The sequence below is a fragment of the Fukomys damarensis genome, unplaced genomic scaffold (genome assembly GCF_012274545.1).
Source record: "Fukomys damarensis isolate Sample0158 unplaced genomic scaffold, DMR_v1.0_HiC HiC_scaffold_16, whole genome shotgun sequence".
Taxonomy (NCBI): domain Eukaryota; kingdom Metazoa; phylum Chordata; class Mammalia; order Rodentia; family Bathyergidae; genus Fukomys; species Fukomys damarensis.
In genome coordinates, this window is record NW_022900928.1 from 14,974,107 (window position 1) to 14,987,655 (window position 13,549).

General features: G+C 36.1%; 1 protein-coding gene across 3 annotated transcripts in view; it reads left to right on the plus strand.

Moving 5' to 3' along the window:
• Positions 1–11,421, plus strand: part of LOC104856066 (vitamin D 25-hydroxylase) — an 11,862-nt gene extending 441 nt beyond the window's left edge. Inside the window, exons 1-5 of one of the 3 annotated variants that reach the window (XM_010615217.2) lie at positions 30–256; positions 2,981–3,122; positions 6,011–6,643; positions 7,433–7,762; positions 8,676–11,421. In XM_010615217.2, the coding sequence (XP_010613519.1) occupies positions 221–256; positions 2,981–3,122; positions 6,011–6,643; positions 7,433–7,762; positions 8,676–8,851 (1,317 nt within the window). In that variant the 5' untranslated portion in view covers positions 30–220 and the 3' untranslated portion in view covers positions 8,852–11,421. Of the gene's footprint in view, positions 1–29; positions 282–2,980; positions 3,123–6,010; positions 6,644–7,432; positions 7,763–8,675 lie in introns of those variants that run through there. The other 2 variants (XM_033764127.1, XM_010615216.3) reach the window with 2 other exon arrangements.
• The last annotated feature ends 2,128 nt before the right edge of the window (positions 11,422–13,549 follow it).

Here is a 13,549-nt window from a genome sequence, read left to right on the forward strand (position 1 = left end):
CGCCTGCGCTGTACGGCCCGCCGGCCGCGCCTTTGCGTTTTCCTCGGACGCGCGCCTGTTAGTTGAACGCCCAGAGCCGTAAAGGCTCGGCCCTGAACGCGAGAGTGCAACACTTGGGCTGTGGGGAAGTCGAGGCATTGTGAATTCTGAGGCAGAATTGTTGGTCGCTGTGGAGGACCTTCGATGTTTACACTGACCAACGACTGGTCTGGGCCTTAGAATGCAGGGGAACCACCTGGCCAAGAGATGGGCTCTGGTAAATGTTTTTTGGAAGTGTAAAAGTGAGTTAATTCTTGAGAATCCTACAGCACAGAATGAGCTTTAGTAATCGGACTGGCCAGGAACATCCTCATAGCATAAGGCGCTGACTGTGTGCTGATCTCGCTGTCAACGTGTTCTCATTTAAAACAACTATCCAATGAAGTAGATACGTCTACTTTTCCAGAGGAAAATTGTGGGCAGAAATGCTGAGCGACTGGCAGGAAGAAAGGAGAGAATACATCCTTTGTCTGGGTGTCCTTACTTTTTTCAGCAGGAGGCAGAAGTTTCTAGTCTACTGGTCTTTTTCCAAAGCTGACCTGTTTTATTTTTAATGGCATTCATTTATATGCACTCACAGGCCAGGGTCTTGACTGATACAGGGCTTAAAAAGATGAAGGAAGCAAACACAGCCTTGTTTTAAGGAGTTACATTCTAATAGGAGAGAAAAAAATTAATCTGATTATTCACCATAAATGAGTTAAGTGCTTTGAAGACAAAAATCATAGGTGTTATTTGGTAATTGTATTTCAGGTTGGTGCTTAAATCTTTAATTATATTAATCTTTACCCAAATGTATTGCAGATGGGTGCTTAAACCAGTTTTTACAAAAATTATTCTAGGTTTCTGTAGTTCAATGATTTATTTCACAAACGAGAAGCTGAATTAAATAGAAAAAATTCTGTGCATGTATTTCTTACATTCTATTTTCCAGCTTCCAGTTCTCTTAAGAATATTTCCATGATTCCCATTTAATATATTTGGTCTCTTTGGCACGTTAGCTTTTGTTTTGCAAAGTATAATATTCTGGAGCAGTTATGACATATAAAAGCATAAGATTTAAGGTTGACTCCTTTTCTGCCAGATATAATTTGACCATTTCTTCTCCGAAATCTAATTTTTCTTACCTGGCTAATTAGAATAATGAGAAGTGAAAACAAACTTCCTCTTCAAATGTTATGGTCATTGTATGCACAGAATGTATTAGGCTTACAAATTTAAAAGTTTTTTTTTTTGGTATCATGTATTGAACTCCAGTCTTTGCACCTGCAAGGCACACGGCAGAACCACTGAGCTAAATCCCTGGCCCTGAAAGTATTTTTAAACTAGTTATTTGAAATGATTTCTTAAATTAAGATTTTCATATATAATTATCTAAACTGAAAAGAACTTTAATTTGACTATTCCTTTTGGGTTGGTTGATGTAAGTCTTTTACCATAACAGGTTACACGTTATAAATGTGCTGGAAGACTGTTGTCCTGGGTTATGTAGATCTAATTCAGTGGATTAAAATTTGACATAAAGCTGGGCTTGGTGTCACCCACCTTAATCCCAGCATTCTGGGAGGCTGACACAGGAGGATCATCACAAGTTTGAGGTCAGTTTGTGCTATATAGTGAGTTCAAGGCCAGCCTGGACTACATAGTGAGACCTTGTCTCAAAGAAGAAGAAAAAGAAGGCAGAAGATAGAATATAATTTGACATGAATAACTTTATTCTTGGTACCGTATTTGAGGGACCATAGTCCTTTACAAAGAGGACTCTTCACTTCAATCAAATAGGGCTAACTTGTGCTAATCACCACAAAGGGGACAAAGAAAAAACAAGCAAAAATGTAAAGGATGTATATATTGAAAAGTATGCATTGTTTGCCACACTGTCTTACATTTAAATTGATAACCACCAAACATTAACTGCTTAAGGTACAGAGGCGTTTAATCTTTATCCTTGTGAACACCCCTAAAGATCTCCCTTTATCTTAAACTTTGTCAGTGATAAACTCTCAAAATTAGTATGTCATTAGAATACTATATACCACTTTGCAGATGGAAGGAAACTGATTATCTCCTGGATTGAGGTAGATCATGGAAAGTAGTTTATAGGACTTATTTGGAAATAATAATCTTATTTTTCAACAATCTCTCTTGAGATGTGTACTCACAGGAAAAAAAAATGTGGACTTCAAAAGGATAAGGATAACAAGTAATCTTTGCTTCCCACTGATATGGCAACATTGTTTTTTACTGGACTAGGCCCTTATATTAGACTGGTTAGAATAAGTGAAGCAAATAGGATACATGTCCTGTTTTGCCTTCCCCTTAGTTGAAAGGCAGCCACCTATACCTAAGTGGTGAATTACTAACTTGCAGATGTCTCTCTTCCACGATCACATTCCCTTATGGTTCTCTAGGTTCACTGTATGGAATTCAGAAAGCCAAATAAAATGAGCCTGCTTATACAATGTACATTTCATAGTTGTCTCTCAGGCCTTTGATGATTCCGGCCCCCCACCAAGGATGGAGTATAGGTGGTGCTGCTTCTTTATTCATCTTGAAAGTGAAAGGAAATTCCTGTATATTGAATGTCTTGAGGTAGAATGTATCCTAAAAGAGCATCTAAATCAAATATATTTTCTGTGGCAACATTGAAGCCCAAAAAAGTTAATTATTCTGCCTAGGGTCTTCTATCTGTTCAGTGGCAAATCATAAACTAGAACCCAGACCTCCCGAGTACAGTACTTGCCCATTTTACCACTTACAAGATTATGGCTTCAGGCACCAAATGGTATAATGAATCACACTGTCTAAACATTGTCAGTTAAGTAATAAATGTTTATATTTTCAAGAAAGTAAATACTGAAGGAGTTAGGCTTAGCACATGTGGACTTCCATGATTATGTATCTTTCTACATTTTGCCTTTAAATGTTTTTCTTTTCAAAGATTTTCAGTTTGGACCTTGGAGGCATATCAGCAGTGGTCCTAAATGGCTATGATATAGTAAAGGAATGCCTTGTTCATCAAAGTGAAATTTTTGCAGACAGACCATGCCTTCCTTTATTCATGAAGATGACAAAAATGGGAGGTATGTTTGTTCTCAGCTACTTGTCCACTCAATTATTTTAAATTTCATCCTTTAAGTGATTTTAGTACATATAGTTGGGATTCTTTTGTACTGGTTAACAAGAAAGTATTGATATACAGTACCTACTTGTGGAACTTGAGCTCTTTGGATGAATTACTCTAATATTTTAGACCACTGCATGCTAATTTTATTGTAATTCAGTTTTAATAAATCTTATAAAGTATATTTGTAAAGAATTAACACAAGATCTGCAAGTTTTATTAAACAAGTCAGGAGTACACACACACACACACACACACAAAAGTGTCCTTTCAATGCCAGTCTTGAATACATTTGTGACATTTTTAGTATTGTTTTGTTTCTAAGCTTATAGAACTGGAAGCAGCCTTAACTACTCATCATTCTATGTTAATGGAAAGTTGTGGAGCTTTGTAAGAGACTATGTAAGAGACTGGCATTCTGCATGATTTAGTGATATGCAACAGAAGAAATGCTGAAAGTTGACAACATGGTAAAGCAGCAAATGAAAGCCTAAAATACCCATGTGGAAATCAAATACAAAGATTTTAATGCTATAAGAAATTTCTTCAATTTTTCTCTAACGAGAACTTCACAATTAACATTGAAGAAAAAAATAACAATATCTTGCTTAGAAAAACTAAATGAAACTGGTTGAAAGGGAAAGATAATCCTCTGTTAAATCACAAAACAAATAACAAATGCAAAGAAAGTCGAAATTTTAAAAACCAAATTCTCAGGCCAAAATGATAGTTGAAAATGAAAAATGAATAAAAAGCAAGTCTCCAGCTTCTTAAATCTTACAAGGAACAACCATTAGTCCAAAGAAGAAAAAAATTGTAATTGGAAACTGTCTTTGTAGCTTTTCTTGTTGCTGAGACAAAATACCCAACACCCACAAGTTAAAGGAGACAAGGTTTATTTCAGCTCACGGTTTGTAGAGGTTTCAGTCCATAGTTGGCTGGTTCCAAGGCAGGATGGCATGACACAGGGACAAAGGAGAAACAGTCCACAGCAAGACAGGCAGAAATGCAGCCAGCAGCAGTAGAAGCAGCCTCCCTTTCCCTTTTATCCCGTTAGATTATAAGCATCTAGGGTGGGCCTTCCTATTATCCACACCCAGAATTATGCTAATTCCAATCAGTGGACTAATTTCGTACCATACACCCTAGCTATGAGTGCAAGAGGCTTTGGAAGGACATCTAGATACAAGCCATAACAGAACCTTTAAAGAAATGATAAAAAAAAAATGATGTGATCAAATATTGGAGACAAAGTATATATTTATAGTTTAGACTATTTTAACATAAGGAATGATAAAATTCACATTAAACAGTATTTAGCAAAAAGTGAAAGGAAACTAAGTCAAAAATTATTTACGTTGTATGCGTCAATGAACTAAAAAATCATGCCTGCCATTAGTCCACTGTGTAAATAGGAAAAAGTTGCTCTTTGGGTGGACTTAGCCCCAGTATGGGGTTATTGTGAACAGTGTATCTTTTTCTTTTATTTGTGTCAGGGATTGAACTCGGGTCCTTGTGCTTGCTAAGCAGGCAGCAGAACTACTGAGATGAATCCCCAGCCCCCTGTGTATCTTGAATATGTGTGGCACACATTCCTCCAGAGCTGCTCTGATCTTGCTGCCTTGTGCCAGCTGTTTACCTGCAGTGATCTTAATCTGGATATTTGCTTGACTTCCTCATCTCATTTAATTCTTTACTCAAAAATCACTTTATACATGAGCGTTTCCCTGACTATCTTGTGTATCTTTGCTTATTATATAATTTATGTGTTGATTGTCTGTCTCTCCTGCTGGCAGTTGCAAGAGACTATGGATCTTTGCTTCTTTTGTTCACTGATAAAGCTGACATTTTAGAACACTGCCTGGAATATAGTAGGAGTTTCATAAAAACATGTTGAATAAATATTTGTTAATGAATAGTTATCTGGGGATATGGAAAGCAAAAATGGACTATGAGAATATAAAAATGCAGCACTAAAGACCCACTTACATGTGGCTAACTTTTTAACAAGCTCCAAATTTAACAATTGTTGCACAAATGTTTTTGGAGTGTAAACTTTCTATGTACATCACATATACAAGAGAACACAAATTTTCATCATAGATATACCTAAGTCCTCTGACAAGTGAAATTCCACATAAAGTACCTGTTATATAAATACATGCACTGAGGATACTAGGTTACTTCCTTGATAGTAAATTTAAAGGAGAATTTTTCCATAGTAACCACATCAGAATAACAGATACACTATGAAGATTCTGGAATTTTGCAGCAAGCAATATCAACATTTAAAAAGTTTGAGTTTCATGTTTCTCTTTTTTTTTTTTGGTTTTGATCTGTTCATTCTACTACATTGACAACTCATTCATGTTACCCGTTTCTGCCATCGTTACCTTGTTGGTTATATGCTTTCAATAGAAGGTAGTTTCTATTCTAAAATACAGTCTCCTTTACAAAAAAAAACTTCTAAATCCAGAGAAATTATTTTTCAGGTATTTGTTTAATTCAAGTTAAAATTTTGCCTATAAAACATACAATCATTTGTGTTTTATAAATTAGATTTACAAGTTAAATAATAAAGTTATCCAGGCCTAGTTCATCCACCTTGAATTATACATAAGACTGGCTAGTTCCTTGTGATAGGAGAACTATATCTTTTTTGAGTCCCAGATGATGAAAATATAAGCTTATCAGTTATAATACTGTATGACTGCTGAGTTGCTGAGAATAGGAACCAACCAAATAGTTATACAAAAGGATAATTTGGGGGGAAAATTACTGTCTGTTTAGAAAGATTTTTTTTTTTTTACACTATAGCATTTTCAGCTTCTTAATACTTTTTTCCAGGCTTACTTAATTCCAGATATGGCCAAGGATGGATTGATCACAGAAGATTAGCTGTGAACAGCTTTCGATATTTTGGATACGGCCAAAAGTCTTTTGAATCTAAGATCTTAGAAGAAACCAAATTTTTCATTGATGCTATTGAAACATACAAAGGTAGACCTTTTGACTTGAAACACTTAATAACTAATGCTGTTTCAAATATAACCAATCTGATCATTTTTGGAGAAAGATTTGCTTATGAAGACACTGATTTTCAGCACATGATTGAGTTATTTAGCAAAAATGTGGAACTAGCTACCAGTGCCTCAGTCTTCCTGTATAATGCCTTCCCATGGATTGGCCTCTTGCCTTTTGGAAAACATCAACAGCTGTTTAGAAATGCAGCTGTGGTCTATGATTTTCTCTCCCGACTTGTTGAAAACACTTCAATCAACAGAAAGCCTCAGTTGCCTCAGCATTTTATTGATGCTTACTTAGATGAGATGGATCAAAGTAAAGATGACCCATTATCTACTTTCTCCAAAGAAAACCTAATTTTCTCTGTGGGTGAGCTCATCATTGCTGGAACTGAAACTACAACCAATGTGCTACGCTGGGCAATTCTTTTCATGGCCCTTTATCCCAACATTCAAGGTGAGGATTCTTTTGATGGTCTCATGGCCTATCCTTAAATATAGGGCTCATATATGTTTTGGAGTCGTTAGCCATATATGAAGCATTTGTAAAGAACTCCCGCTGTGCTAGCCAAGAAGAAAAATATTTCATAGAGAGTTTTCAAATTTAGTATCTCACTACATGTTAAAAAAAATCTCTGCAATAGGTTTTATTACTCCTGATTTATAAATGAGTACAAAGGCTGAATGGAAGTGGCAGAGCTGAGACCTAGATCTGGTTTTTCTCCTTCAGTGCTTCACTATTTTCTCAGCTGAGAGTAATGTCACTTCAATTCTGAGTTTAACATGTTCACAGTGGGGCCATAATTTATACATCTCACTGTTGGGCAGCCTGAACTACCAGTGGTACTTGCATGATTGTCCCATTTGGTGGCTTTTTATTAATTTTATTAGTAAAGACCAATAACAGTGATTACATCCATTTATATCACCAGTGATACAAGCCACCTGTTGGACAGTCATGCAAGTACCACTGGTGGTTCAAGCCAGGAGAAATGTATTAATTTTTGTCCTTAATCTTTTTAATATGTTTTTCATGACCAAGTTACCCAAGGTGTTAAAATAAGATATGTAGCATATATTTAAATAAAACTCGCAGATAATGAAAAATGTAAATCTGAAAAAAAAAGGAAAAACCCAGGTACAGTCATATCTGTTGGTTTATTATATGCTGTCCTTTGTTTTAGCCCAAATAGTAATTATTATAGATACTATTCTAATTGTATAATAAATGCTTTTTCTCTGACAGGACAAGTTTGGAAAGAGATTGATTTAATTATTGGCCCCAATAGACAGCCTTCTTGGGATGACAAAAGCAAAATGCCATATACTGAAGCAGTTTTGCATGAAGTTTTAAGATTCTGTAATATAGTTCCACTAGGGATTTTCCATGCAACCTCTGAAGATGCAGCTGTACGTGGTTATTCTATTCCAAAAGGCACAACAGTAATTACAAATCTTTATTCTGTACACTTTGATGAAAAGTACTGGAGAGACCCAGAAGTGTTCTATCCTGAGCGATTTCTGGACAGCAGTGGATATTTTGTCAAACAGGAAGCTTTGGTTCCTTTTTCCTTAGGTAAGAGAACTTTCACAGGAGTATAACTTTAAAGTTTAACAATGAGTTGTCACGTGTAGCATATTAACCCGAAGCTGCCGCCTCTAAAATTAAATATTACAACTCTGCAAACATACTCATTTTTGTAGAAGAGAATCATTTGACTCAAAGTAATTAACACTTGATTCTACTCAAAATCAATCTTAACTTTTTAACTAGAGTTAAGCTGTTGAAATGTTCTGGCTTCTTCTGAAATTCTTGCTAGTAGATTTTTGGCTTTAATCAAACTTACACAGCTAGAAATCAGTAATAGATGACTTGTGAAGCTGAGACCTAGAAAGAGGAAAGAGAACAACTTGAAGTAAAACTAGGATCTAGCCCTCTCACCTTCAATTTATTGTGTTATCTCCAGCTAGGAAATACTGCTTCTGGTATGAAACAGGACACAGATCACTAACCCATGGAAAAGGAACTTTTATGAATCATTGAAAAAATACACATTTAGTCAGTTGAAATGAAATGGGTTTCTTTTGACAATACAATGAAATGTCATACCTCAAATTAAACCTGTCAGAACATATCTTAGGCCAGGGGTGGCGAACCTGTGGCACAGCCACAGCAGGCTGTTTGGATTATTGAAAGCTCTAAAAGGCTGGCCATCATTGTGTAGACTTCGTTGCAGTATGCAAGGGAAGTGGGAGTTGGAATTAAAGTCTTAGGAAAGTTTATGCTCTGACAAAAGGAAGCAAAATGGGGACTCTGGAAGCTGAAGGGCTAATTTCTATTGTTTGGGATTTAAGAGAATCCTTTAATTATGTAACTTTCTCTAACTTATTTTAAATTTCAGATTTCCCAAGTATCATCCAAATATTGGACGTAACTTTTGGTAAACATGGGTTTATAAAACTTACTGTATCTGCTTTTTTCTGTTTAGGGAGAAGACGTTGTCTTGGAGAACATCTGGCTCGGATGGAATTGTTCTTGTTTTTCACAGCATTACTTCAGCAGTTTCATTTGCATTTCCCACTTGAACTCGTTCCAAATCTGAAGCCCAGGTTAGGTATGACGTTGCAGCCCCAGCCTTACCTCATCTGTGCTAAAAGGCGCTGAAAGAGCACTGAAAGTGCACAGATGTTTTAAGGAGTAAGGGTGTATCTTTGTCTTATCCCAAATCTTATTTAATCTAATCAGTGAGATGTTTAGGGGAAAAAAGTCACGCTATCAAAAAACTAAACAGGTATGTCATTAAAAAAGAGTACTAGAGGGCCAGGGATTTAGCTCAATGGTTTGGTGGCCTGCCTTGCAAGCGCAAGGACCCGAGTTCAATCCCCGGTACCAAAAAATAAAAAAGAGTATGAGAGCAGTAACTAGTACTAGCTATGATTTTTTTTTCAAGCTTGTGTAAATTCTAAGGTACAACTCTTTATTGAGGAACGTGAAGGTACAAATGACAGATGTTGCATAACAGGCTAAGAAGGGCTATGGATGCCCTAAGCACAGCCACGTGCTAAGTATAAGGTTCCTCTCATTCCTTTTTGACTCTGACTACCCACTAAGGAAGCTTTGCTTCTAAATGCCAACTCCTTTTTGACCCATTAATCAAAATCATTAATAAACTATGGTACCAATCCAGTTTAATAGAGGACTAAAAGAAATTAGAATTCAAATAAATTCATTTGGACTAGATATTTTAGATATGGTGACTGATGATGGAAGAAATATATATTTAATAACGGGCCAGCCTTGCTTTCAAATATAGCTCTCTGCTATGTGTTCATGAGAACTGTATCATTATTTCTATAAATGAAGGTCTGTGTAATTCCTGAGCATCCATCCCAATAGCAGCTCAGTAGATACAAAATTATGGTAAGGTATTAGAACAAAAATGACAGCTGGCCAGGGATTTAACTCTGGTACCACCACCTGCCTCACAAGTACAAGGACCTGAGTTCCATCTCTGGTACCAAAAAGAAAAATTACAGAAGGCTATTGATTTTTTTTTGTGTGTGTGGGCATAGACAGCACCACTTTTTGTGGAATCAGTCACTGTATTTAAAGATCCAATCATCTTATTTAGTAGAGGTCTTTCCATGGGTTAATGTTTTTCCTAAAGATAAAATTCAAATCCAGAAACATGTTATTGAGACAGCATAATTGCATAAATTTGGATACTTGAGAGTGATGGAATGCTATTAAAATTTTTACCTGAACAAAAGGGGAAAATTGTGAATCCCCTGAAGAAACTGGAAAATGTATTGAGTATTCAGTCATTTACAGATATTTTTTACATCATCATTTTTTCTGAAGTTATACATAAAGGGTTAATGCTTGTAATTTGGTTTATGAGCAGCTATAGCCTCAGAATACCTGCACATATTAATGACTTGTATTAATAATATAGGTTTTACCTTAGGTCATCCCCATTTACTGAATACTGCTGAGTTTCTATGTTATAAAAGAGTCTTTGCATCTCTGGTGTATTAAGATTTCTTCATATATAAGAGAAAGAAACCTTTGCAGATTTTCTTGAATAATCAAAGGAAATTTGGAGGTAATGTGGACATTTTAGAGTCTGTTTTGACCAAAATAGTTTGGCATAATCAACGGCACGATCCCTTCCCATTCCTCAGTTTTACTGTCCAGATGATATATCAGCTTTATCATAAGTGAGAGTTCATGTGTTTTGCCCTGCTCCACGTATAGTGAGCAATCCCTCTTGGACTGTTTCTAAGACAGAAAGGGAGTTTTTTTATATACACTCAAAAAACTATTCTTTGTGTCCCAGAGGCCATATCTGAATCATACATCAACTTAAACCTGTGTTTTGTAAGTGGGATTATGACTCCTTTAGGTCTGAATATGTAACTAGTGATGGTGTTATACTTAATTGAGAGAGATTATAGAGAATTGCCACCATTCTGAGCCAAATTTGAGTCCTTTTATTGCCAGCATTCAAGAGTGGCTTGTGCTCCAGTGACAAAAAGCAGCTTCCAGGTTTCTTGTAAGCAGCTGTTCTAGTTTGGGAGGGCTCGGGAAGAAGGGGAGCACAAGTGGAATTTCACACGAGCAGAACTTTGCTAAGTTAGTTGGGGGTCAGGGAAAGTTTCATACCATTTAGTTGAAACAAAATATCACACATGTCATATACAAAATATCACACACATCGTATTCTGTTTACAAGGTTGTAAAGATAACATAGCTACAGACTGCTCTACCAAATGCAGCAGGATCAACCACGGGGACTCCCAGGAGGGGAGGCAGAGTGACCACCCAGAATCACTAGACTTTACATGAAATGGGGGAATGGTGATGAAGCACAAAATGGAGTCAGGTTGGCTACCACAATGGATTGACTTCCCCTCAAAGTACAGGTGCTATGTATGGGTGGTATAAAAAAAATTAGGATAATTATGAAGAGAATTAGAAGTCAAAATATTTATAATACCTACTTCACTTGCTTCTACATGCTTTCCTGACTATTGTGAGCCTTGACAAATGTACTCATAATATGCTCTTTAATATTTGTTCTTTCTTTAGCACAACAAATCTTTCATCCTTGGGCCGCCTCCTTAATATCTTATCTCATAGAACAGTAAGCATCAGCTGATCTCTTAAGTTCAGGAATTACAAAGTCTTGGCAGTCCCACTACCCAATGCAACTTTGTGAACTGAAGTAGACTATAATAAAAATTAAGGCCTTATTTTGCTATCTGTGCATAAGTTAAAAATCATAGGTAGTAGAAATTTAAGCATATGTTTTTGTTTGCTTAATTTCATTGGTACATTTTAAGTACACAATATAATGAAATTCATCATTGGATATTTGTACCTTTACAAAATGTCTTGATTCTTATTTTTCCCCCTTCCCCTGCCCTCCCTTCAATCCCTCTACCCCTCCCTATTTACAAAGACTTTGTTGCCAGATTTTCATATTAACTCATTTTGTCAAACACTTTTTCTGCATCTATTGAGATGATCATATGTTTTTTTTGTCCTTGGCTCTGTTAATATCGTGTATTACATGTATTGATTTGCATATGTCGAACCATCCCTGCATCTCTGGGATGAATCCCACTTGGTCAGGGTGTTTGATCCTCTTGATGATCTTCTGCATTCTTTTTGCTAGTATCTTATTAAGGATTTTTGCATCTCTGTTCATTAGTGAGATTGGCCTATAGTTCTCTTTTTTGGTTGGATCTTTCTCTGTTTTGGGATCAAGATGATGCTTGCTTCCAGGAATGAATTTGAGAGTATTGCTTCCCTTTCAATTTCATTGAAGAGTTTAAACAGTAGTGACAATAATTCATTTGTCTAGTGGGCCTATCTATTTGTGACAGTGGGATATTGAGGTCCCCCACTACTATTATAGTAGTGCTTATTTGATTTTTCATGTCTGTTAGTATTTTATATAGTTGTGCACACTAGTGTTTGGTGCATATATATTTATGATTGTCATCTCTTCCTCTTGGATTTTTTCCCTTTACAAGGATGTAGCATCCTTCTTTGTCCCTCTTAATCAGTATTGGTTTGCAATCCAATTGATTTGCAAAGAGGATAACTACTTCAGCTTTTTGGGGGGATTCCTGTCACATGGAATATTGTTTTCCACCCTTTAACTTTCAGTCTGTTTCTTTTTGAATTGTGTTTCTTACATGCAGCATATTGGATCTTGCTTCTTGACCCATTCTGCCAGTCTATTTCTTCATTGGTGAATTGAGATCATTAACATTGATGGTTATAACTAATGTCTATTGACTTATGCTTGTCATGACTTTTTATTTTTGTTGGATTCTCTCCTGCTTTGGATTTAATTTCTTGTGTTGCCTGATGGATTCATTCTACTGGGATTGCTGGGGTTGTGATCCTCATTGTCTTTTCCTAGGGTATTGTTTAAAAATTTTTGGAGTGCTGGTTTGGTATTCATGAAGTTCCTTAGGTGCTCTTTGTCATGGAAGTATCATATTTCTCCATCAATTTGAAAGATAGTTTTGCAAGGTACATGGATCTGGGTTGGAGGTTGTATTCCTTTAGGACCTGAAATATGTCACTCCAAGCTCTTCTTGCCTTGAGGATTTATATTGAGAAGTCTGCTGTGATTCTGATGGGCTTTCCTTTGTATGTGATTTGTATCTTTTCTGGAACTGCTTGTAGGATTTTGTTCTTTTTTGGGTTTCTGGAATCTTAATTATATGCCTAGGTGTAGATTTTTTTTTTTAAATCAGGGCTAATTGAAGTCCTATATGCCTCATTTATCAGTATGTCAAGTTCTTTTCCGCTGCTTGGGAAGTTTTCTGCCATTACTTCCATGAATTTTTTTAATGTCATTTTCATTCTCTCCTGTTTCTTCATTGACTGATCAGCCCTTCTTTACACAATCTATTAGCTACTGGATTAATTTCTTGTGGTCCCTATTTTTAAGAAAGTTTTCTTTTCCTGGTCACTAATTGCAATCCTGTATTCTGTAACTGAAATTCTGTCCACACATTGGCTCATTCTGCTGCATAAACTTTCAATGGAGTTTTTAATCTCTTGGAAATCTGTATCTGTTTTATGGATTCCATTTATTTCCTATGTTGGGATTCCATCATGTTCCTCAACTCTTCTAATTTTTTCATCTGTGTCTGCTCTAGCTTTATTAATCATATCTTGCACTATAGGCACAGTCTTTGTTCTTTTCTGAGAAATTATGTCTGATTTCATTTTTTCCAGATCCCTTTCATTGCCAGTTTAGGGAGTCCAAGTATTTGAGTATCAGATTGTTCCATCTCTTTTCCCTTTGGAGTTGCCTTATGTGATCTAGAAGTGTGG